General features: G+C 34.5%; 1 protein-coding gene across 9 annotated transcripts in view; it reads left to right on the forward strand.

The window, feature by feature from the left end:
* Positions 1-22,455, forward strand: part of Eif4g3 (eukaryotic translation initiation factor 4 gamma 3) — a 284,385-nt gene that overhangs the window by 166,712 nt on the left and 95,218 nt on the right. For 7 of the 9 annotated variants that reach the window (XM_076861117.2, XM_076861118.2, XM_076861121.2 and 4 more), the window contains 3 exons: positions 580-677; positions 2,554-2,676; positions 16,853-16,961. In XM_076861117.2, the coding sequence (XP_076717232.2) occupies positions 580-677; positions 2,554-2,676; positions 16,853-16,961 (330 nt within the window). The remainder of the gene's footprint in view (positions 1-579; positions 678-2,553; positions 2,677-16,852; positions 16,962-22,455) is intronic. The other 2 variants (XM_076861122.2, XM_076861125.2) reach the window with 1 other exon arrangement.

The raw sequence follows: 22,455 nt of genomic DNA on the forward strand, positions 1-22,455 counted from the left end.
CAGCAGGTTCCATAAGTGAGAACGTGGAGTTTGGCCATGTCTTTAGGCCACTTGTTCATTCCCCTCCCCACAAACTTTAGGACATTTCCCAGGTTTTAATCATGGCTCCCTGTGGCCTGGTGCTCCATCAGTAAGAATCTCACCATCCTCTTCTCCCCAGCATGATTAGGATACACCCCCTTTGCCCCAACCAAGCCCCCACACAGACTCACTTTTATTTAGGAGTCACTATTGCAGGTAGTGGACTGGCAGAATATGATGTTTTGAAAGCAGCACTATAGCTCAGTTTATGTTTTAGAAAGGTAACCCTGCTGTCAATCCACAGGGGAGTTCTGTGTGTAGTTGTTTTCATATTAGATGTTTATGAATGTTCAAGAAGTTGCCTATTTTGGGAGTAATTTCTTGACCACTTTAGTAACGGAGGAGAGCTTGTGGGAAGAAATTACTCAGAATGTTGAGTAGATAATGTTTGTTTACTTTTTAAAAGGGATTCTCTAGTGACACAGTGTCATTGATGGTCTTACAATGTGTTTGACAAAATAACTGAATGCTTACTTTTATTTTTTTCTATTTCTTTAGGAACGCCTTTTTATCCAAGTCAGCCAGTTTATCAGTCAGCACCTATCATAGTGCCTACACAGCAACAGCCCCCTCCAGCCAAGAGAGAGAAAAAAACTGTAAGATATCTTTATTAATTTTTTTATTTAAAAAAGGCACATTATTCACTTATCAAATAATTTTACTAAATTCTTATTCATCTCAGTTTACATAAGTGTTCTTTTGGTTGTTGTTTCTTCCCTGATAGCCTCACAATTTAATTCTACCTGGAGGATTTTTATTGGCATGTTATTGAGAAGTTGTACTTAGCATTTGCTTGATATCAGCTTTCACCATTCACTGGGCTATATGACAGCCTTAGAACTGATGATTTAGTGTGCCAAGGTCTCATTCAGTGGGAGGAATATTAGCTCAGTTCTTATATACTGACCATCTTTTACCACCAATCCTAATTAGCTCCCTGCTAACTAATAGAAAATAAAAGAAGCCAAAATATTAAAAACAACAACAAAAACATCCCTTTTGTGAAATAGATTTAAAAGAACAAATCAGCATTTAGATTTTTTCTAAATTTTAAAAACAAAAGACTGAGACTTTGTCTAATAAGTTATGCCCGAGAGATTTTAAGTATAGTATAGAGTATAGAAACATAAAATTCAAATTACAGAATATTTTTTAAAAGAGAGGCTTGTGATCTTTTATAAAATGGATGACGTTTATAATCAAAAGACACTCCCACATTCATACAGAATAAAGTAGATGGAAATAATGTTACAGCAATACTTCTGAAGCACTCTAATAAAACTGAATGAGGTTTAAAATGTGTTACTTTATTATTAGGACCAAATTACTTGTGCGTGTTCATGTCATTATAAACAGGACACACCAGTGTAGTTTCTTGACTCTACAAGAAATTGTACAGTTTGTATAGTTTTTTGTAGAGTCAAGAAACTATGCTTTGGAAATGATGAATCAGCATGGTACAATTTGGACTTAAAACAATAATTTCATAATGCAGAAAAATGAATAAAAGTGATAATGAAAATGGAAATCAGTAATAATAGATGTTATTGTTAAATAAACTAGAATAAATGAAGCAATACTCAAAACTATAGTAGAAACAAGTTTTTATACCTGAAAAATTAGCTGATGTATAAATTTTAATTTGAAGAGTCACTCCCCTCTAAATTTCATATCCAGATGATTTTGTTAGTGAATTCTGAGAAATCATCCAAGAAACTTTACCTGAATTAAGCTATACAGGTCATGAACAGCAGAGGGGGCCCTTCATACCAGGATGGATTGCCAGGACCTGTTCTGACTTCGATAAAGCACCTTCTCCACTGACATCTATAAGCATAGGGACCTTAAAAAATCAAAATGAGACCACTCACTGTTCTGTGATTAGCATTTTCTTAAACAAAAAAAGTACATCTTGATGATTATTCCATATCAGTACTGATATTTAATTGCAAAGATGTAGGATAGTTTTTTTTAACTATTCTGTTCTTGATTTGCCTTTTTCACATTTTGGTATCTTCTCTGGGAAAAATAATACTTCAGTGAGCTTACTTACAAAGTATTGGGTAAATTTCTATTCCTATATTGCAGGATGTGTTAGAGAATCATTTAGGTTATTTAAAACTTTATTTTGCCTAGTAACTTCTAAATGTGAAAACTGTTTTGAGAAAACTCTGTAAATAAAATTAATATGACTGTTTTTTTAAACAAGTGTAAATATTTTGCAGTTTTGATCTAGAAATTCAGCCAAGTAGGTTCCATTATGGCTTATTATTTTAATTAGTTCTTCTCAGAGGTAATGGTCTAAATTTCTTTGAATAGCCCTATATGTTTCTGTGATTGAAGTAATTTCAGATGTGGTGATTATGAACTTGATGGTTGATAGGTTTTTTAGTTTATACCTTTAACTCATATGCCTGTAAATCTGGTAAGTAGACACCCATCTCTTCCTTTGCCATTTTATTACTCTTGTAGATAAGAATTCGAGATCCAAACCAGGGAGGTAAAGACATAACTGAAGAGATTATGTCTGGAGGTGGAAGCAGAAATCCTACTCCACCTATTGGGAGACCCAGTTCCACACCCACTCCTCCTCAGGTAAGGCATAGCGAGCCGTGATGGACAATGGTGTTGATTTGTTCACTAAATGCTACTGAACTCTTCTTTTATTTATAGTTACTTTCTGTGCTTTCCATTTCCATCAGTTGTCTCATAGCCTCGAATATCTAAATGGTATTTAAATAGACATATTATTTCTCTTTGCAAATTGTTTCAACTCCAGATTTTTATTGGTAATATTTCTATGTATTGTCTTCACATTCAGAGCACAGCTGCTGCCACTATTCCTAATGAACTATGATACCAAAAGGAGCTGCATTCCTATGGAAATCTCATCATTAAATGAGTATTTTATGTTTTCAGTATGGAACCTGAGGAATTAAATGTTGCACTATGTAACATTAAGGTTGAGAATTTAAACATTTTTACCAGTGTTGCTTACAAACAAAAAGTTTGCCTGTGTCATTCAGAGCGTATTTGGATGTATAACAGATGTACTTCTCACCTTTGAAGAATACATAAATCAGCTTCTCGAATGGAAAGTGTTGTCTTTAATTATTTACAAGGGTTATTTGTAAATTCTGTCAGGCACAATCTTGGTGAATGGGGTTATGTTGGTCTCCTAAGAATTTGCTTTCTTATTTTTAGAAATCAAGACATTCTAGGAGGAGTTGGAATTTAGTAAGTTGTAAATTTGCAATACAGAATGGAATTCCCCAAATCTGAGAAAGTTTTTAATTTCATTAGTGCGTCACCTTAAATTGTGATAAATGATTCAGAGTTCAGTGTTTTTCAAATCTTTGAAATTCTCTAACGTTTGAGCCCGGAATATAAAAACAAAAGCAAAGTTATTAAGGAGTAGGGAACCACCTGCTTCCCTTTTATGGCTGGATGATGAGATTCCTTCGAGCCTGATTTATAAACAAATGATACAGATTCTCCAATATAAGATATTTTCAAATAACAAACTGTTTTCTTGATTTTAGTAGTATAAGTTTAAAAATATTCTTAAATATTGAGCTCACAGATGTCTTAAGAGTCCCTTGAAAATTTTATGAATTTGAATTGTCCTACAATTTAATCCTCTGTTATAATGATGTGTTTTAACTTGGAAATGTTGTTAGTCTCTGGCTGATGATAATCTCAGACTTCCATTATCCAGATGAGTACAAAAGTGACTGTCTAGATATGTGATTTGTAAGGTCATATTAATGATTGTTCTGGAGCTCTGTACCATTCCCTGTTTTCCCCTCAGCAACTGCTCTGAAGTCTGATTAACTAAGAAGGTCTTATATGTAGTCTCTTTCCTGGATGTAAACATGAGACAGACAGAATTTCTAAACTGAAATTCTTTACTTAGGTGCTCTATTAGGTGAGGGTATTCTATGACAAAAATTTGCGATCAGGGCAATCACATTTTAGTCTTTATTGTCGAATATTAATGAAAATATACTGTCAAGAAGTATAGTTGACACCCTATGTTGATTTGTATTTAAATTCTTATCTTAAACATGTATTTATCTTTTTGCATTTAAATTTCTTAGGAGGTATGGGTTTGTTTTCCTTTTTATCTTTCAACCTCCCAAGCCTATCTATTTTGATTATTTCTCTGTCCTTAGCTGCAGTAATGACTTTACTTTCTATCTTTCTCCAGGGACTGTGGACCTAAATATGAGCTGATGTGTCTCAGTAATCATAAAAGTATATTAAATATACACTTTGGGCTGAGAAATGTCCTTAGTCAATAGTGATGTTTGTAATTCTCTTTGAGAATTGTAGTATTATCTATAAAACTTAAGGTTAGTAGGTGATTTGCATTTAAATCCACATTTTGTAAATCCATTGTCCTTTCAAGTGCATGAAATTCGTGTAGGGAGGGAATAACTTTTTAACAGATGTGTACTAGAAATATATCGAAATATATCTTTTTCCTAACACAACAACAGTGCAAGCATGAAGATAACTGATAATGACATCATTTTCTGGAAAAATAATAGAAAGTGGGGCACATGGTGAGAGAGGGCAAACATGGTTAAGGAAAATAGTTATTCCTGCCCGATTGTTACATTTTATAAAACTGTTGATCCAGTGTTTCAAAAGAAGCTAGAAATCCTTCCATATGTTTAACAAAAATGTTGTTAAGTTTTATGTTTTATTTATTTTGGCAACTAATTCCATTAACAGATAGCACAATACCAGCCAAAGAAAATCAAACAGATTTAGCGTCAGGGGTTTTAATTTCAGCACAATTCCAAACAGCTCCTGAACCACATCACTGCTGAAGGGACAGCCCCCTGCATCCGAACTTAGTTCTAAAAAGTTCCGAAGGGCTTACAGGGTGCCTCCCTATCACTGAGTTAGTTCTAGTCTCTTCAAGGGACAGAATTAACAGCACAGACTCAATAGTGTCAGATCACAGAGACCCATCAATGGATGAAATAGTACAAAGGGTGTAAGGGAGAGAGAAGAGACAGAGGCAGCTCTTCAAGCTTCAATGCCTGGATTTATAATAAAACACAATGTAGAGTGCGCAAGGGATATTTGTTGAAGGACACACTGAGTTTGATTTTGGCAAGCTCTTAAGCTGTTGTGATATTTTCTAATTTGGTCTTGACATCTTTTAAGAGTGGCTGTAAATCTATATAGGCCAAGTTAGGTTTGGATGTGTTGGTCAAGAAGGCACAACAAGGAAACTAAACCAAAATATGTGGATTCCCAGCACCACCAAAAAAAAAAAAAAAAAGTGTGGGAGGGTGGGGGTGGAGTATTTTTTATCCCTTGGAGGTTATTGATCTGGTCGAGGTCAATGGGAAGCCTAGAGGCATTAAGGAGCTCAACCAGCAGGTGACGAGAAGGGAGTAGAAGAAGAAATAAAGATCTGTGGGCCATGCCTTTATTAAGCTCTATGGGTGTTCTCTCTTAGGCTTCCCTTGTGTTTGTGGTTTGGCTGATTTAAAGAAAACAGCCTTGAAAGTGAAACTGATTTACCCTGGTGTTAACCAGTAGGTTTTATCATGGTCAACAACTGTGCAATGTGTTGGGTTTTCAATCAGTGAGATGAGAAGCAACCTATATCATGGGGCAAGTTTTATTTAGGCAAAGCCCAAAGATTGCCACTGGGTTTCACATAACTTATGTTTGATGCTTAGGCACTAACTATGTTAAAGTCGTTCATGACAAAAGCTAAGGGTTCATTGGGAAACTGCATTGGGTTTATATGAGGAAAATGGGGAGGAGAAACACATTTTTTGCTGCTGCTGATTTTTTCCTAAGAAGTAATGAATGGAATTTGAAACTGCCCTTCTAGGTTTTTTTATGTCAACTGTGTATAAAATCTGCATGTGTGTATACATGGACCCTTACAGATGATCCTAATGCATAGATTTAGGTGTTCTCTGGTAGATATCATGGAGAGAGATAGAGTACTAGATGTTGGTCTCTGTAGATTTATGACCTGTGATAAGAATATTAAACCCTTAAGAGTTTTTTGCTGCTGCTGATTTTTTCCTAAGAAGTAATGAATGGAATTTGAAACTGCCCTTCGAGACTTTTTTATGTCAACTGTGTATAAAATCTGCATGTGTGTATACATGGACCCTTACAGATGATCCTAATGCATAGATTTAGGTGTTCTCTGGTAGATATCATGGAAAGAGATAGAGTACTAGATGTTGGTCTCTGTAGATTTATGACCTGTGATAAGAATATTAAACCCTTAAGCCCCTGTTTTTTCATATGTAAAATGAAAGATTTTGCTGAATAAGCTCATAATTTCTTTTTATCTCAAAATGAAAGAAAAGGGGAAAAATTGTTCCTTTTTTCCAGCAACAAATCCCTTAGCTGTTTCTGAGGGCAACGAGGTACAAGGAATATTCCTGTACTAAGAAGTGTGCAGCTGCCTGATAGTCTTTAGACTGTTAGGAACAAGTGGTATATCAAAGTCATTAAATTTTTTTTTTTAATTAAGTTGACATCTTTCTTTTTCTTATGTTCCTTTGTCTTTCTCATCTTTCTTTTTTCTTTTTCAGTTTGTGGTTTTTTTTGTTTGTTTGTTTTTTGGCTTGGTGTTTTAGAACTTTTCTTATTGTAAAACAAAGTTATAAGTTAGGAAGGGGTCTTGAGCAGATAAAAGTTGGGAAACTATTGATTGCTTTAATATCTCAGGAGCTATAGATAGCCTGTCTTGTCAGTAAGTTATTTAGTCTTACACTTGATATCTGGATATCTCAAACTCTGACCATTTCTTAATCAGTTCATTTCATGCTTTAGCAATATTAGTTTCTTAAAAGTAGGTTGAAAGCACTGGTAAATAATATTCATGTTATAAGTTCATATGTACAGTAAGGAGGTGAGTTCCTGCATACAGAAATCGAACGTAATATAAGTTTAGTCTTAAGTTTTAAAGTACCATTTTGTTATCTCGGTTATAAGCACTGGTAAATTAATACCATTCTCTTCCCTGAAACATACAGGTATAGTTTTTAGTGTTGATTGCAATAAGATAATGGTTATTTTATTAAATCACATTTCATTTTTTTAAAAAAATGTTTTTAGTTTTATATGGATACAATATCTTTATTTATTTATTTTTATGTGGTGCTGAGGATCGAACCCGATGCCTCACACATGCCAGGCAAGTGCTCTACCACTGAGCCACAACCCCAGCCCAACACTTCATTTTTAATAGTTGAGCATTTATAACCTTCCTTGACTTAAAAATGTACTTTTCATTAACATGAAAACCTTATAAAGTTAATAGAATCAAAAGTGCGGTGAATTCTCTCAGTGTTTTTAACTGTGATATCATAGTGAACAGAGCCTTTAGGTTGTTAAACTGTAGTTTAACCCGAATTGTACAGTCAGTCAGTGTTTCCGACTTAGAGTTGTGGAACAGGGTTGTTTATTTCACCAGGTCTGTTTTCCTTAGGATTTTATTAAGATTTTTCTCCAGTAAGAATTTCCTAAAGGAATTGGAAAATCAGAATTTGACTTTTGAGATTCCTTTTATTATTCATTTTTGGAAGTCAGAGGTACAAGTACATTTTAAGTTTTTTGGGTATCCCAATAAAAATTCTCTTTGAAACCATTAATCAAACTAAAATTTATGTCTTCCCTCTTAAGTAAACTATGTTTTCACATAATTCCTCAAATTATATAATAGTCTTTGGTTTTACTGTGGTCTGACTTCACTTTGATGCTCCGGGTCAGAATCCATTGTTGTCTGTGTGACAGTGCCTATTTTTACTGCCCAGTTTCAATCAGATATGAAGAAGTGATCTTGGAGACTCATCCTTCAGCAACTATGGTGTTCACAGTTGTCAGGGTTTACAAAAAGTCTTGTAAGGAAACGTAGGACTCTATCTGGTTCAGTCTTTCGTCTATTATTTAGAATGTTTTTCAAAATGAAAACTTCATTTTTTATGTGTGTACAAATGATATTTTCATTGAAAAGAACACTAAAGTTGATAGTAAAGAAGGAATTTGCTACTCTAAATTCTATTACTGAGCATTAATCTTTGTTAATTTTGGGGTGAATTTTCTCCCACGCTTTTTTCAGTGCATATTATTTATTGGAGTTCATAGAGCTATTTCACACTCAGCATTTTTTCAGAGATTATTCATAAATATTCATGTTTCACTATAGGTGTATTATAATTTTGTTTTTCCAGACCTCCCATGTAAGAAAGTATCATTTTTAATGGTCATCTGCCAATACTTTGGATGTACCATAGTTGATTGAATTCATAGGACTTCATATTGTTTCTAATATTAACAGTACTATGGTGAAAAATGTTTTGTACCTATGTTTTGGTTATTGTATTTTTTACCATCTAAACATTTATTGGTTAATCTTGTAACATTAGTATAAAAGAATACTTCTTTGTCTAGTTTTGCTTCTCTGATAGATTAAAAATAATGTTTCAATTTATTTTTACTTATTATTTTGTGAAGATAAGTTTTTGGTGCCCCTGGTTATTTTTGTGTGTATATGAAGGTGTCTATGTCTTTGGTACACATTTTTTTTTAGGTATTTTATGATTATCTGATTTATATGCACTCTATATGTTAAAGAAATTTTTTTTTTACATATGTGAGTTGTCTGGTTTTTTGCCACTATAGCAATATCATAGACTGGGAAATTTATAAACAATAGAAATTTTTTTCATCCATGCTTCTGGAGGTTGGAAAGTCCAAGAACATGACATTAGCCTCTGGATAAGGCCTTCATGCTGTATCAGGCCATGGAAGAAGACAGGAGGGTGAGAAAAAAAGGGAATAAGAAAGAGCCTAACTCACTTTTACAATGAATCTATTCCTGCAATATCAAAAATCTATTCCTGAGAGCAGAGCCTCATGCCCCACCTCTGAACACTGTTGCACTGGGAATTAAGTTGGCAACTGTGAATTTTACTGTACACATTCAAACAAAACTCAGCAATATGTTAACATTTTGTTTAATAATTGCGTTTTAACTTTGTTAATAGTACCTTCTGTCACAGAAGTTTTTAAGATGTTTTCATTCACAAATTTCCATACTTTTATGTTTAGAGATTTATAGTTTGAAAGACTTTCCCATCCTAGATGAAAGTTTCGATTATTTTACATTCACATTTATATTTGATTGATACAAAACTAATTTTGATATATAACCATGAAGAATGGGTTGTATAAATGGCTTTTTTCTTATTTCAATATTTATTGAATAGTTTGTCATTGTCTCTTTATTTTGAGATGTGATTTTAATCATTTACTGTACTGTCTTTTTCTTTTTTTCTGCTACCAACAACACAGACAGGACAGGGTGACCTGATGAGAGGTTTATGTTAGCTCATGATTCTGCAGGTCCCGATGAGGAGGGGCTGCATCTGGTCTCCTAGACAGAGACCTGAGGGTGTGATAAAATGCATCACAAGGCAAGAGACAGGGAATGTGTGTGTGTGTGTGTCTATGTCCCTCTTCTCATATGGCCACCAGGACTCAGTCACTGGAGCTTCATGTTGGTGTTCTCATCTCCTCCTAACTGCCTCCCAAAGATCCCACCTATGCTTAGCATAATCCAAAAAAGTTTCTGCCCTCTGAATACCTCACCTTGGGGTTTAAATTTCAACACATGAAATCCTCGGGAAAACTCAAACCATAGCCAATCCTACAGTTTATAATACGTATAATATGTTTAAATGTATGGAGAATTAGAATCCATGCATGTTATTTTTTTTCAATTTTTAGTTGTATTTGGACACAGTACCTTTATTTTATTTATTTTGTATGTGGTGCTGAGGATCGAATCCAGCGCCTGGCACATGGTAGGTGATCGGTCTACTGCTCAGCCACAGCTCTAACCCCTCATGGATGTTATTCTTGCTTCTGTGTTTTTTTTTTATTCCCCCCCCTCCCTTTAGGCACTTTAAAATAATTTTCTTAATATCCTCCAGTTTAACTCAAAAGCTTTTTAATCTTCCTGATACCATGGTACCTTTTCCTTGTTGCAGAGGAATATGTGTTGTTTTGTCAAGTCAGTGTTTAAAGGAAAACATTTCATCAATGCTTTAAGCCTGAGCAAACATTCTGTAGTTTGTTATGTTATCCTGTTATTCTCTTTTGCTTCATATGGTTAGTTAGTTTATCTGTTCGTGTATAAAGGAATTTGAGTTTCCGACCGCTGTGTTAGAAACTGTTTTTTCAGGTGTTTGGTATTCTTACCTTGTTTTCCTGTTTTTGGTAAATTATACCATAATCTACCCTAGTTGCTACAGTCTTATTTTTTTGGTCGGGGGAATACTGGGGCATGAACTCAGAAGCTTTACTATTGAGCTGCACCCTCTGCCCTTTTTGATTTTGAGACAGAATCTTGCTCAGTTGCTTAGGGTCTCAAGTTGCTGAATGTGACCTTGAACTTGGCAATCCTCCTGCCTTAGCCTCTGAATTGTTTGAATTACAGGCAAGCACCACTGCGCCTAGGAGTCCTCTTTAAATCTTCTTTCTCTCACACCCCACATCCATTGTTTCAGCAAGTTCGAGCAGCTTATTCTCACCTCCTCACTGCTACTGTTGTAGCCTAAGCCACTTTGGCCTCCTCACTAAACCACAGGAACTTTCTAATCATCTCCTCTGCCTCCATTCTTTACAGCCAGAATGAGTGATCTTTTTTAAAATACAGATTAGATCCCATTCCTTCCTATTGAAAATCATCCAGCATTTCTCCACTGCTGATTCAAACATACAAGCGTTCATACTCATACAGTTCTGAAGATCTCTACAAGGTCATATGTCACATTAGCTACATCTCTATACCCTCACATCCACCTTCTCCACATTGCATTGCTATTGAACTCCTGGCCTGTCTACCTTCCCCAGCTTACTTCTGCTGCAGGACTTTTGCTATTACTGTTCTTCCATGTGGAATGCAAAGCTGCCTCTACTTCCTCTGGAAGGCAGTCTTTGACACTCCATAATGACACCCCCAGACTCCTCTGTCTGTTCTTTACCCTGCTTTAATTTTATTCATAACATTAGCCTCTGCCTGACACTGGGTGTGCTTATTTTCACATTTGTCACCTGTCTCCATCATTAGAATATTTTGCTCCACATATATAAGAAACACTATATCTTATTTAGCACTGAGCTTAATGTATGGTACTTGTTAACATCATTTTAACATGTGTGAAACACTTTTCTATGGAGAGGACAAGATTTTCATTTCACAGCTATAAATTAAGATCAATAGGTGGAAACACTTAAAATATTGAAAACACTTAAACTTAAAATATTTTAAATTGTCTAAACTTGACATGTACTCAACCATTGGAGATAGTGAATCCATGTCACTCAAGATTTTCTAATACAACTGGTAGTTTCTTGGAAAAGTGTAAAAATAAAGAACTAATCTTTGTTGTTTCTATTCCAATTCTTACATTCTATGACCCCGGCATAATATTTATTGTTTACTCATTGTTACTGTTAACATTACTGCTGTGTTCATTTTTATTACCCACATATTAAAGTATTCATCAGGCCTGGGGATATAGCCCAGTTGGTAGAGTGCTTGCTTTGCATGCACAAGGCCCTGGGCTCAATCCCCAGCACCTTCCCACACACACACAAATATATATTAATATCATTTCATATATTGCTAGGTATAATAACATTTTGGAGCTTCAAGTTTCATACCCAGGTTTCAGTCTGATCTCCACACGCATTTCCATACTCAAAGTTTGAATTCATGGTCTTTCTTCCCCCTACCCCTTGACCCCAGTGTCACCTCCAGTGTTCCATGTCTCAGTGACTAACACACTAGGTTTCTCAGAAACTAGAAACCTAATGTCTTTCTTTTTACTCCTCTGCTCATCGTTGTTTCCCCTCCATACCGTATCAATCAGTTATGAACTCCTGTTAATTTACCTCCTGTGTTTAAATCAATTTTTTTCACATTTACCCATTACCACCAAAATTATTTCCCTTGGGCTGCTTTGGTAACCTTATAAATTGTATTCTTGGAACTATCTACCTCCCTCCAGTTCATCCTCCATGAGTAGTTAGAATTAACTTTTAAAAATATAATTCATATTATATCACATTGCTGCCTTAAAACTTGTACCTGGCCAGGTGCATGCCTGTAATTCCAGTAGCTGAGGCAGGAGGATTGCAAGTTCAAAGCCAGCATCAGCACCTTAGCAAGGCCCTAAGCAACTCAGCAAGACCCTGTCTCTAAATAAAATATCAAAAAGGGGCTGGGCATGTGGCTTAGAAGTTGAGCATCCCTGGGTTCAATTCCTGGAAATAAATAAATAACCTGTGCCTGCCTTACTATTGCTGTGGAAATAAAAGACTGAAATCCTTGGTGTGACGTATAAGACCCTATCTATTCTGAGCCCTGCTGCCTCATTTTATTCCAGGCTCACTGGTCCTTCCGGTATTATTCTCACCTTCTCCTACAACTTGGTTGATCACATAATACTCTTCCTTTTGGAGACTTCATATTGGCTGTTTCCTCTGCCTGAAATGCATCCTCCTACACTTTTTACCACATGCCTATCCCATGGCTGAATCCATATTGACTCTTTAAACTCATGCTAAATGTTGCAGACAGGTAATCCTAGCTACTGGGGAGGCTGAGGGAAACAGTTTAAAGCGAGCCCCTGCCCCAAAATGAAAATTAAAAATACCTGTGGATGTAGCTTAGTTGTATGGTGCTTGTGTACCACGTACAAGGCCCAGGTTTCAATCCTAAACAGCACCCCCAACAAAAAAAAAGTCTTCCCAACAAAAAAAAGTCTTCCACATACATATACAAAATCAGGCCACAGATTATATGTTAGCTCTGTTAATCGTTTCCTTTGGTCCATGAATCTAAAAATTTTGTCCAAATCACCAGTAGATTCTCAGTGTATTGCCATACACAGTATAGATTACCACATATTCTTACACATAGAAAATACAAGGAGGAAACACCTGTACCACATGCACCCCTTTGTAATGATTCAATGTGGGTGATTCTCTGCCACTTATGAGAGAAGCATGTTTTGGTCCTTTTTACCTTTGTAACTTGAGTATGTTAGGGTTTTGATCTTTACTGGATGCTGTACTTGCTTTTTGCTCATATACACTTTATACTTGTTTATGCTCTGGGTTTATAGACATTAAATACATGAGATGTTTTATACAAGGATTATATAAATTATGCTTTCATACCTTTAATTATAGAATATGAAACATTGAAGTAGCCTCTTCAACTGGCAATAAATTACATCTTTTTTTTAAGAATATTTTTTAGATGTTGATGAACCTCCATTTATTTATTTATTTATTTATTTATTTATTTATTTATTTATTTTTGATGCTGAGAATCAAACCCAGTGCCTCACACATGCTAGGCAAGCACTCTGCCACTGAGCCAAAACCCCAGCCCTACATCAGCTTTTTTTTAAGAGAGAGTGAGAGGAGAGAGAGAGAGAGAGAATTTTTTAATATTTATTTTTTAGTTATCGGCGGACACAACATCTTTGTTTGTACGTGGTGCTGAGAATCGAACCCGGGCCGCACGCATGCCAGGCGAGCGCGCTACCACTTGAGCCACATCCCCAGCCCCAGCTTTTTAAATTTTGTAACTATTTTTAGTCTTGTGCAGACTCATAATATAGGTCTGCACATGTTTTCTGTCATATGCCAGATAGTAAAATTTTTAAGCATTCTAACTATATTATCCCTTTCATCTGTACTCCTTTGTCATTATAGCCCAAAAGTAGCCATTCATAATATCTAAATAAATGAGCAAGTGTATTTTGAAAAAATGATATTTATGGACACTGAAATTTGACTTTACATAATTTTCATGTGTCAAGACATTTTCTCCTCTTTCTCACAACCCCAACATTAAAAAACGTAAAAGCTGCTTATCTTATGGACAGTACAAAAACAGACATGTCACCCCCATAATTGCTGAATGTGTACTTAAATATCCTATCGTATACACAGTGAAAGTAGAAAGCATTGGATGGTGACCCATTTCTGCAGAAACAGTATGCTGCTATGTAAAGAAGAATTAATTTGAAATTGTACGAAGTATTTAAGTAACAATTGCAAATGTCATTAGTATTTTACCTAGTAGGTAAACATTCTGTTTTTTTAAAAAGGAATTAATTCCTCCAGTATCTGGGCCTGACTTGTGACCAGTGCTTTAATATATAAATCTTCATTAAAATTGTCTCTCAGCTAGAATTTATAAAGGAAGTTCATTTCTTAGATACTGTTAGGAGTTGAATTTTTTTTTGATACAGATTGCCTATTTTTTTTGATACTGATTGCCCATTAGGAATGACTTTTACAAATATTAATTCCCAACAGTAGTGAATTTAATTGAATTTATTTGTATTCTCAATAATGTAGTTTAATTTCTTTGTCAGTGAAAATGCTTATACCGTTGTTTGTGATGTTTTTAGTTATAGTATTAAGGTATTTCCTGATTTTTATGAATTATTAATTAAATAAAATAGTTGATTATCTATGGTTTGGATATATAAGGACTGTTTATAGTTGAGTAACTTCATTAAGAGATCAGAGGTGATGGGATGGGAATATATAGTTCAGTTGGTAGTGTGCTCGACTTGCGTATACAAGGACCTGGGTTCAATCCCCAGCACCACAAAAAAATAGAATAGGTCAGATTTGAGGGTTAACTAAAATTTGAGATTATACTAAATTAAAATTAATCCAGAATAAGGTTGTTTAAAAAATTGTATGTTAATATGTTGTCAGTTTTGGTACTGTCAGAGGTCTAGAAAATGTCAAAGTTGTAAAAAATTGAAAAAATGTAGGATCTTCAGTTTCTTTTCATTTTATAATTGAGGACACTTGAATAGTACTTCCCCAGGATATTGCTGGATTTGGAACTTTTTTTTAACCAACACATTATCTCAGTCCTTTCTTATCACTCTTTATTGTACATAAATCCTTCCAAGGACTTTGCTAATTTAAAAATGTCTGTGTAGTTGTCTCTTTTATATGATTGAAGGGATTTTACATTGAAAAGTCCTAGGATCTAGACAAATTTATAGGTATAAGTAGCATTTTATTGTCTTTAACATTTCATCTGATCTATGGATGTCATTTTGTTGACTTTCATTTTGGTTATTAAGTTCCCAGGCAACTGTGGAGTAGTTAATATTTTCTTCTTCTTTTAGGTCATTAAAGCAGTTTACAAATCTTTCTTTCTTGGGAAATGTGGATAACTGTTTATTAACTGCTAAGTAACATGAACTGTTTCCTTTTTTTCCAGATCTATTTTCAGCCAGTAGAATCATGTTTTTATTTTTAGCCATGAAGCCTTCCTAATTCTTTATTTAAAATAGTACAGGTTTTTTACCTCTTGAAATTAAGGATTCAGGGTATAGTGATTCTCACAGTACTATATATTTATTTATTTCTCCAGGATTCAAAATAAAAGAAATAATTGTTCATTTTTATACACATGGAATACTCTTAGTAGTCTTCATTTAGTAGTAATTATGGAATGTGAGCACTTTTCATGTCTAATGAATAGACAAAATATCTGCAATTCTATTCAGTTCACATTCATAGTCAAATATGAATTACATGTACATTCTGAAAAAGCAATGTTACCTCAGTTGTACCTATCATCATGTATATTTCATTTATATTACCATTTTAAGTCTTTTAATATTTTACTAATCCTCATTTTTTTTTAAACTGGCCCTAATCTAACCAGACTCTTCACGTCTTTATCTCCCTATCTCATCCCACCCCCCAAAAATCAATACAGAATTGGGCAGGAAGCTCTGCTCTGATAGCACCAGTTGAATTCAATGTAGATTAAATTACAAAAATATTGACCTTAGATCTCCGAGGAGAGACACTGCTTTGTTTTGTGGCTTTTGTATAACCCTGAAATCCAGAAATATCTGGTTGGAATGTGATGTGGAATGAGTGTTCTTGTCCCTTCTTGTGTAGTTCTGTTCCCTCTAAGTTGCGTAATGGCTGTAATTTTCTCAACCTACTTGCTTGGATTTTGATAGGCATCTTTCATTTCAGTACAATGGCCAAGTGAAAATGAGAGATTCCTCATGATTCTAAAAAGCCACATATTTTACTTGGCTTTTTGATTCTGAAAAGATATCCAGAAAGTGAAATGCATGTAGATGGTTTTCTAAGTTGCATTTCATCTGTATGATCACAAGGACATAAATGAACAGAAATCTCTACTCTTCCATTGATAACTGAGTATTTTTAAACCCTTCATATTTTCATTTGTCCTGCTTTTGAAAGATGAACTACTTTACTAGGTAATTTTTTAAGTGAAATTGGCCAAATCCTTTTGGTCTTTGACTGGGAGGATGGTAAATTACTTCTCAAATGTGTCATCTTTTATTAGGTTGAATAGTCAGCTTGTCCTTAGAAGGAACACTAGAAAATGAAATGTACTAATAATTGTTGTGTTGTCTTCTCTTAGTGTGATTAATAGTAATCATCTTTTTTCCTTCCCCCTTTCCCACTGCCTCTTTCCTTCCCTTCCCTGTCTTCCCATGTACTTTTTGAATTTATTATAAATTGACCTATGTTTTTTTCTCACTTCCTTTTTTTTTTTTTTTTTTTTATAATTTTGTGACCTTCTGCTCTATCTTCCCCATTTGCTTGGGTCCCATGTTGCTAGTTTTTATGTTCGCATGCTCATTATCACCCTTTTTTGTACTTCAAATCCCAGCAGCTGCCCAGCCAAGTCCCTGAGCACAGCCCTGTGGTTTATGGGACTGTGGACAACGCTCATCTTGCTGCCAGCACCCCTGTCACTGCAGCTAGCGACCAGAAGCAAGGTTTGTGTATGACTATTTTCCTCCCTCTTACTTAATAGTCTCTTTTTTCTTAATTACACTGCCCTTAGCATTCAAAAGTAAAACATTGGGAACTATTTCATCACTCACTTTTAAACAAGTCTTTGAGATGGAAAATATTCTACTTCTGGGAAACTAAAGTTGGCATTATTAGTCAAAAAAATTTTTTTACATTTATTAATGCCTTACTGTCTTTATGTATAGATAAAAACTAAGATGCCTCAGACTTTTTTAAAAAAAAAAAAACAAGGGTTGGAGGGGAGAGTAAATCAAAGCACATATTATTTTACAAGAAAAACACAGATTGATTTATACATTCAAGCTGTCTTTGTGTAATTTACTATTTTACAAAAGATGAAATGTTTCCCCTTGCAAGATTGGGCTGCTGTTACTCTCACCCTAATTAGAGAAAGCATTGTTTAAATCCTGGCTCCATTGGGTACTAGCTAATTGGTCTTGATTGAGATCACTTATGCATCTCACTTTCTTACAGAATAGGATGAAGGCATACCTCACAGAGTTGTGAGAACATGCCTAGCACATGAAAAGTGTTTAGTAAATTAACACCATTATTATTGAGGTAGGAATCACACTGATTGACCTTGAAAATGAAGTGGCAAATGTTTGTTGAAGTAAATACCATGCCTTTTGGAATAAAAATGGAAAACTTCAAGGGAAATCTTGTGCCCCAAACTGGATATCAAAGTCTTTTCTGCTTAGTTGGATTTTAGCCCTAACATAGCCAAAATTGGGAACTGATTCTCAGAAAGAATAGGGAGAAGAAAGTAATTGAGCATGCTTTCTAATAGTTTCTAACTTCATTCTAAGAATGGGTGGAAATAATATGTGTTACCTACTGGCTTTTTAAAAAATACTTTTTTAGATATAGATGGACACAATACCTTTATTTTATTTATTATTTATATGTGGTGCTGAGCATCGAACCTGGTGCCTCACACCTGCCAGACCAGCGCTCTGCCACAACCCCAGCCCTATGTTACCTGCTTTCTTGAGTTATAAATTCCTCCAAGCCAGGCGTGGTGGGCGTACTCCCCAGTGGCTAGGGAGGCTGAGATGGGAGGATCACCAGTTTAGTCATCCTCAGCAATGGTGAGATACTAAGCAACTCGGAAGACCCTGTCTCTAAAATACAAAATAGGGCTGGGGCTGTGGCTCAGTGGGGTGAGTGCACCTGAGTTCAATCCCCTGTACCAAAAAAAAAAAAAAAAAATTTTTTTTCTTCAAACCTTAATATGCTATCGCTGGCTATTATTAAATATATTTTCTAAAAATTTTCTTTAAAAAATTGAAATGGCCCAGAAAATGGAGTCATTTAATATTAAATATTTTTGGCTAGACTGCAGTTTATCACAGGTATAAACCTGCTGAAAGATGGAGTTGTAATATATGATTTTAGTGGTTTTTGTTTGTTTGTTTGTTTGTTTTACTTCATTGAAAGGTAATATAGCATTTTAAAAATAAGTTGTTTTTTCCCTCCTACTGAGTATTTAGAAACCTACTTTAAACAGGGGTGGGGGTGAAGGTGAACAGAGGCATGTCTTGCATTGTGTTTGTTGTTAAAAAGTAGTTTTAAATCAAAAGATAGAAAATGAACCCTGACCTGTCATGCTTTTAAAAGTTGCATTGGCAAATACTTCTTTACTGTGCTATGTTCAGAGTTAAAGGTAAATATTTTAATATTAATGTCATCAACCTTGAAGAAGGTATTGAGGAAGATTACTCCCTACTGCCATTTAAGTCAAAATTTATGATGATTTTAAGCTTTGAGAAGAAGTTTGTTTCAAAATTTTACTTCATTACACTTTTGCCTAAAAGTAAGAATAACACACTTCCTGTGCAGTGAGACTTTGAAATGTCATTGCATGCTTTCTTTATAGCTATGATGATATATGATGATGATACTTCTCATCCACCTGAGGACAATATTATCTCTTTTAGAGTTACTTTTCAGAAAAGAATGCTAAGATTTTCAGATTATGAGATCCTTTGTTTTATCATATATTCCTAGATTTCCAGACAGGGAAATATAGAATTCATGAGTTTGTTCAGAATTTTTCTTGTGAGGGCAAGGGGAGTTAGTGAAAATTTGAATAACAAAATCCACATTTCAGGGTGATGTACTTTGTAAATAAGTGCGAATTGGAGAAAATGTATATTAACTAATTCAATAGAACTTATAGATAATCCTTTGAAACTACTTGCCATCTTCTTTATAGTACTAAGTGTTCACCAGAAAATTCAGTAACTATTTTATAATTCTAGCCATAACCTGATGATATATGAAATAGCCTTCAGAGTAAGCTTTTGCTTTTTTATGAATTTACTAATTCATCATTTTTATTATTTAACAGTGCTGGGTATCAAACCCAGGGCTCCACACATGCTGTACAAGTGCTTTACCACTGATATACACACCCTGCCTTCACAGTTTTTTTAAACATTTAAATGTGTGTGTGTATACACACACACACACACACACACACACACACATTTTTTTTTTTTGTACCAGGGATTGAACTCAGGGGCACTTGACCACTGAGCCACATCTCCAGCCCAATTTTGTATTTTATTTAGTGGAAGGGTCTCACTGAGTTTCTTAGCGCTTTGCTTGTGCTGAGGCTGGCTTTGAACTCGATTCTCCTGCCTCAGCCTCCTGAGTTTGGATTATAGGCGTGTACCCCTTCACCCAGGCTAAACGTATGTAATTTCCATACTATTAGAAAGTGTTCACCATATTTTAGATGAATGTGCTTTTTTTATGCTTACATTCTAAAATTTTTCCTTAATCATATATTCCTTTTGAAATTTAAGAATACATATAAATTGTTTACAAAGGTTGTTATTACCTCCCCAAACAAATTATCTGTTCTGCAGTTAGCAAAGAAAGTGTCATTAAGTGAAGGGTTTGAACTAGGTAGCAGAATTTCATGTGAGTTCCCCCATCTCTTTCCTGCTTCATTTACCTAAATAATTCTATTTTCATGAGCCTTTTCTTCCCAAATTAGAAGAACATGAGCTTTACAATCATTCTCAGGCTTGAGCATTTCCTAATTATGTGACCTTCAGTTTCCTCATCTGTAAAACAGAAACATAAAACTTTTCCATTCCACTAAGGGAACCATATATGTATCATATTTAACCTAGTCCCAGTCACATAGATGTTTCAGTTTTTGACATGAATAGCTGATATGGTTTTAAAAAGACAAAGGTTCCTGAGAAATACATTGTTTCCCAGTTGTTTAGTATTTTATGAAGTCAAGGAAGTGCCTCATATTGATATGTAGAGAAACCATTCAAATAATTAAAATCCTTGCTTGGTGTTCATGTTGTAGACACAGCTGAAATAATTACTGTTTCCTAAGTGGGAAAGTCTGTTCAATCTAATGTTTTTGAGACTGTGGCATAGATAATTAATATAAACAGCTTTAGAGGGGGACTTGTACTCTTAGTGCTTGTTGAAAGCACCTACTGTGTAGTATTCAGTGAATGGTATTCTGAAATTCACCTGTTCCCAGCAGTTTTGTTCAGCTTGGACTCTGTTGGCAGTTAGGACTGCTGCTTCTTAGTCAAAGGCGACTGTCCCTCAATTGCAGGCTGCTTAGCATTCCTGGTTTCTTGTCTACTAAATGACATGAACACCTTTTTCAGTAGTTGTTAGACTTGTAGAAACCAAAAGGCTGTTGGTTCCACCACCAGTTAAGAATTATCTTTCTTATAAATATGACACATTGATTATCTAATCTATGGATATATGAAAAGATCTTTACTCATTACCCAGAGACTAGTATTAAAACCCAATTTGGTAACTTAAAAAATACTTAACAGTAGTGGGTTTAAACTCTACATGGCAGGTTTTGTCCTGTTTTTAAAACATTTTTTCAATTAAAAATAAGTATATAAACTTTTCATATGACTAATCTTTTCAGGCCCTATTTTTACTATTGAATAGTATGCCATTATATGCCTAGGCCATTGTTTATTTAATAAGTTGTTTGTTGTTTGACGTTTGGTTTATTCCCCCCACCCCTATTATATGTTGCCTTAAATACTCTAGACATCTATCTTGGCTCACTCTTACATAATTGTTTCCTTAGGAATAAGAATTAAAGATGGAATCCCTACCAATTCCTAAAGGTGGCCAAAGTCTTAATAGTCTTTACATAGGGATAAAATAAATGGTTGTCATTTACATCTTCTGTATTGTACTTTTCAGTTTTCTGTAAAGCTTCAGTTTCCTGTAGATAAAGAAATTTTATGTCAATGAGACGCTCTTGAAATAAACTTTGCTTCTAATTTTCTTAATACTAGATTTTTTTTTCAAAAATATTATAGTTCTCTCAGTCCTATATTCTTGTTAGATTGTTAATGTGAGAAGTACTTTTGTCTTCTTCTTAAATTTATTACATCTTGATTTTTCAGTGATCATGAAGGCTGTTATAATTTGATATTCTTGTTTTGATTATTTTGTGTCCTTTTTTTTGTTTGTGTCACACATGGCTAGGTAAGTGCTTCCCCACTGAGCTAAACCCCTAGCTTCTGATTTGCTTTCATGAAATGGAATCATATAATATCTGTGATCAGTGAGGCAGTTACTGCAGTGAGTCGGAAATTATTTTCATCAGATATTTCACGGAAATTCATTTTTATCATACCATACATATTCCACCCAGATTGTGTATATATATATATAGAAATATATATAGGAATAATGTATGTATAGAGAAGTAATTTCTATACATATGGGATATATATACATTCTGGATGGAATATATATATAAAAAGACATATTGTTCTGAAATACTATTGTCTCTTTGCCTGACAACTTATTCAGAGGAATTTGGCTGTGAGACCCTATTGATCTCATTTCACCACTACTAAAATAGGCAAAGTCCAATTTAAAAGCCTTTGCTTCTATATCCATAAATTGATGTGAATTTGGAGACTACAAAGTGTAGTGAAAATTATTGAGTTAACCTTTAACCTTACTGATAGTATTTACCATCTGTTTATCTGATTAACAACATATTGTTTTTCACAGACTTAACTACAATTTATTGTAAAGACTGATGCATGAATTATAGAGGAGAAAATTTCTTCCAGTTTAAATTGTCTTTTATTTTCATTGGAGCTTCTTACAGTGCTTCAAAAGCACAAGGCTTAAAATCAGTCTAAATCTCATTTTTTTTCATCCTTTCAGAGATGCATCTCATATCATTTACCTGGAAATTTTGTTGATTAGCATCACTTTTATTCTCTGATACTGTTATTGTTACAGTTTCTTATTTTTCCTGGATATTATTCTCTTTTAGTTTGCTCATATTTTATATATTATTCCAAAATATTACAGACATGTTTAGTCATTGTTCCTTTTGGTTATATTTATCTGAGCATTAACTCTGTTTTCTCCCTAACAATTTATTTTACACATAAAGACACAAGGTGCATTTCCATTTTT

The sequence above is a fragment of the Callospermophilus lateralis genome, chromosome 7 (assembly GCF_048772815.1).
Source record: "Callospermophilus lateralis isolate mCalLat2 chromosome 7, mCalLat2.hap1, whole genome shotgun sequence".
Lineage (NCBI taxonomy): Eukaryota > Metazoa > Chordata > Mammalia > Rodentia > Sciuridae > Callospermophilus > Callospermophilus lateralis.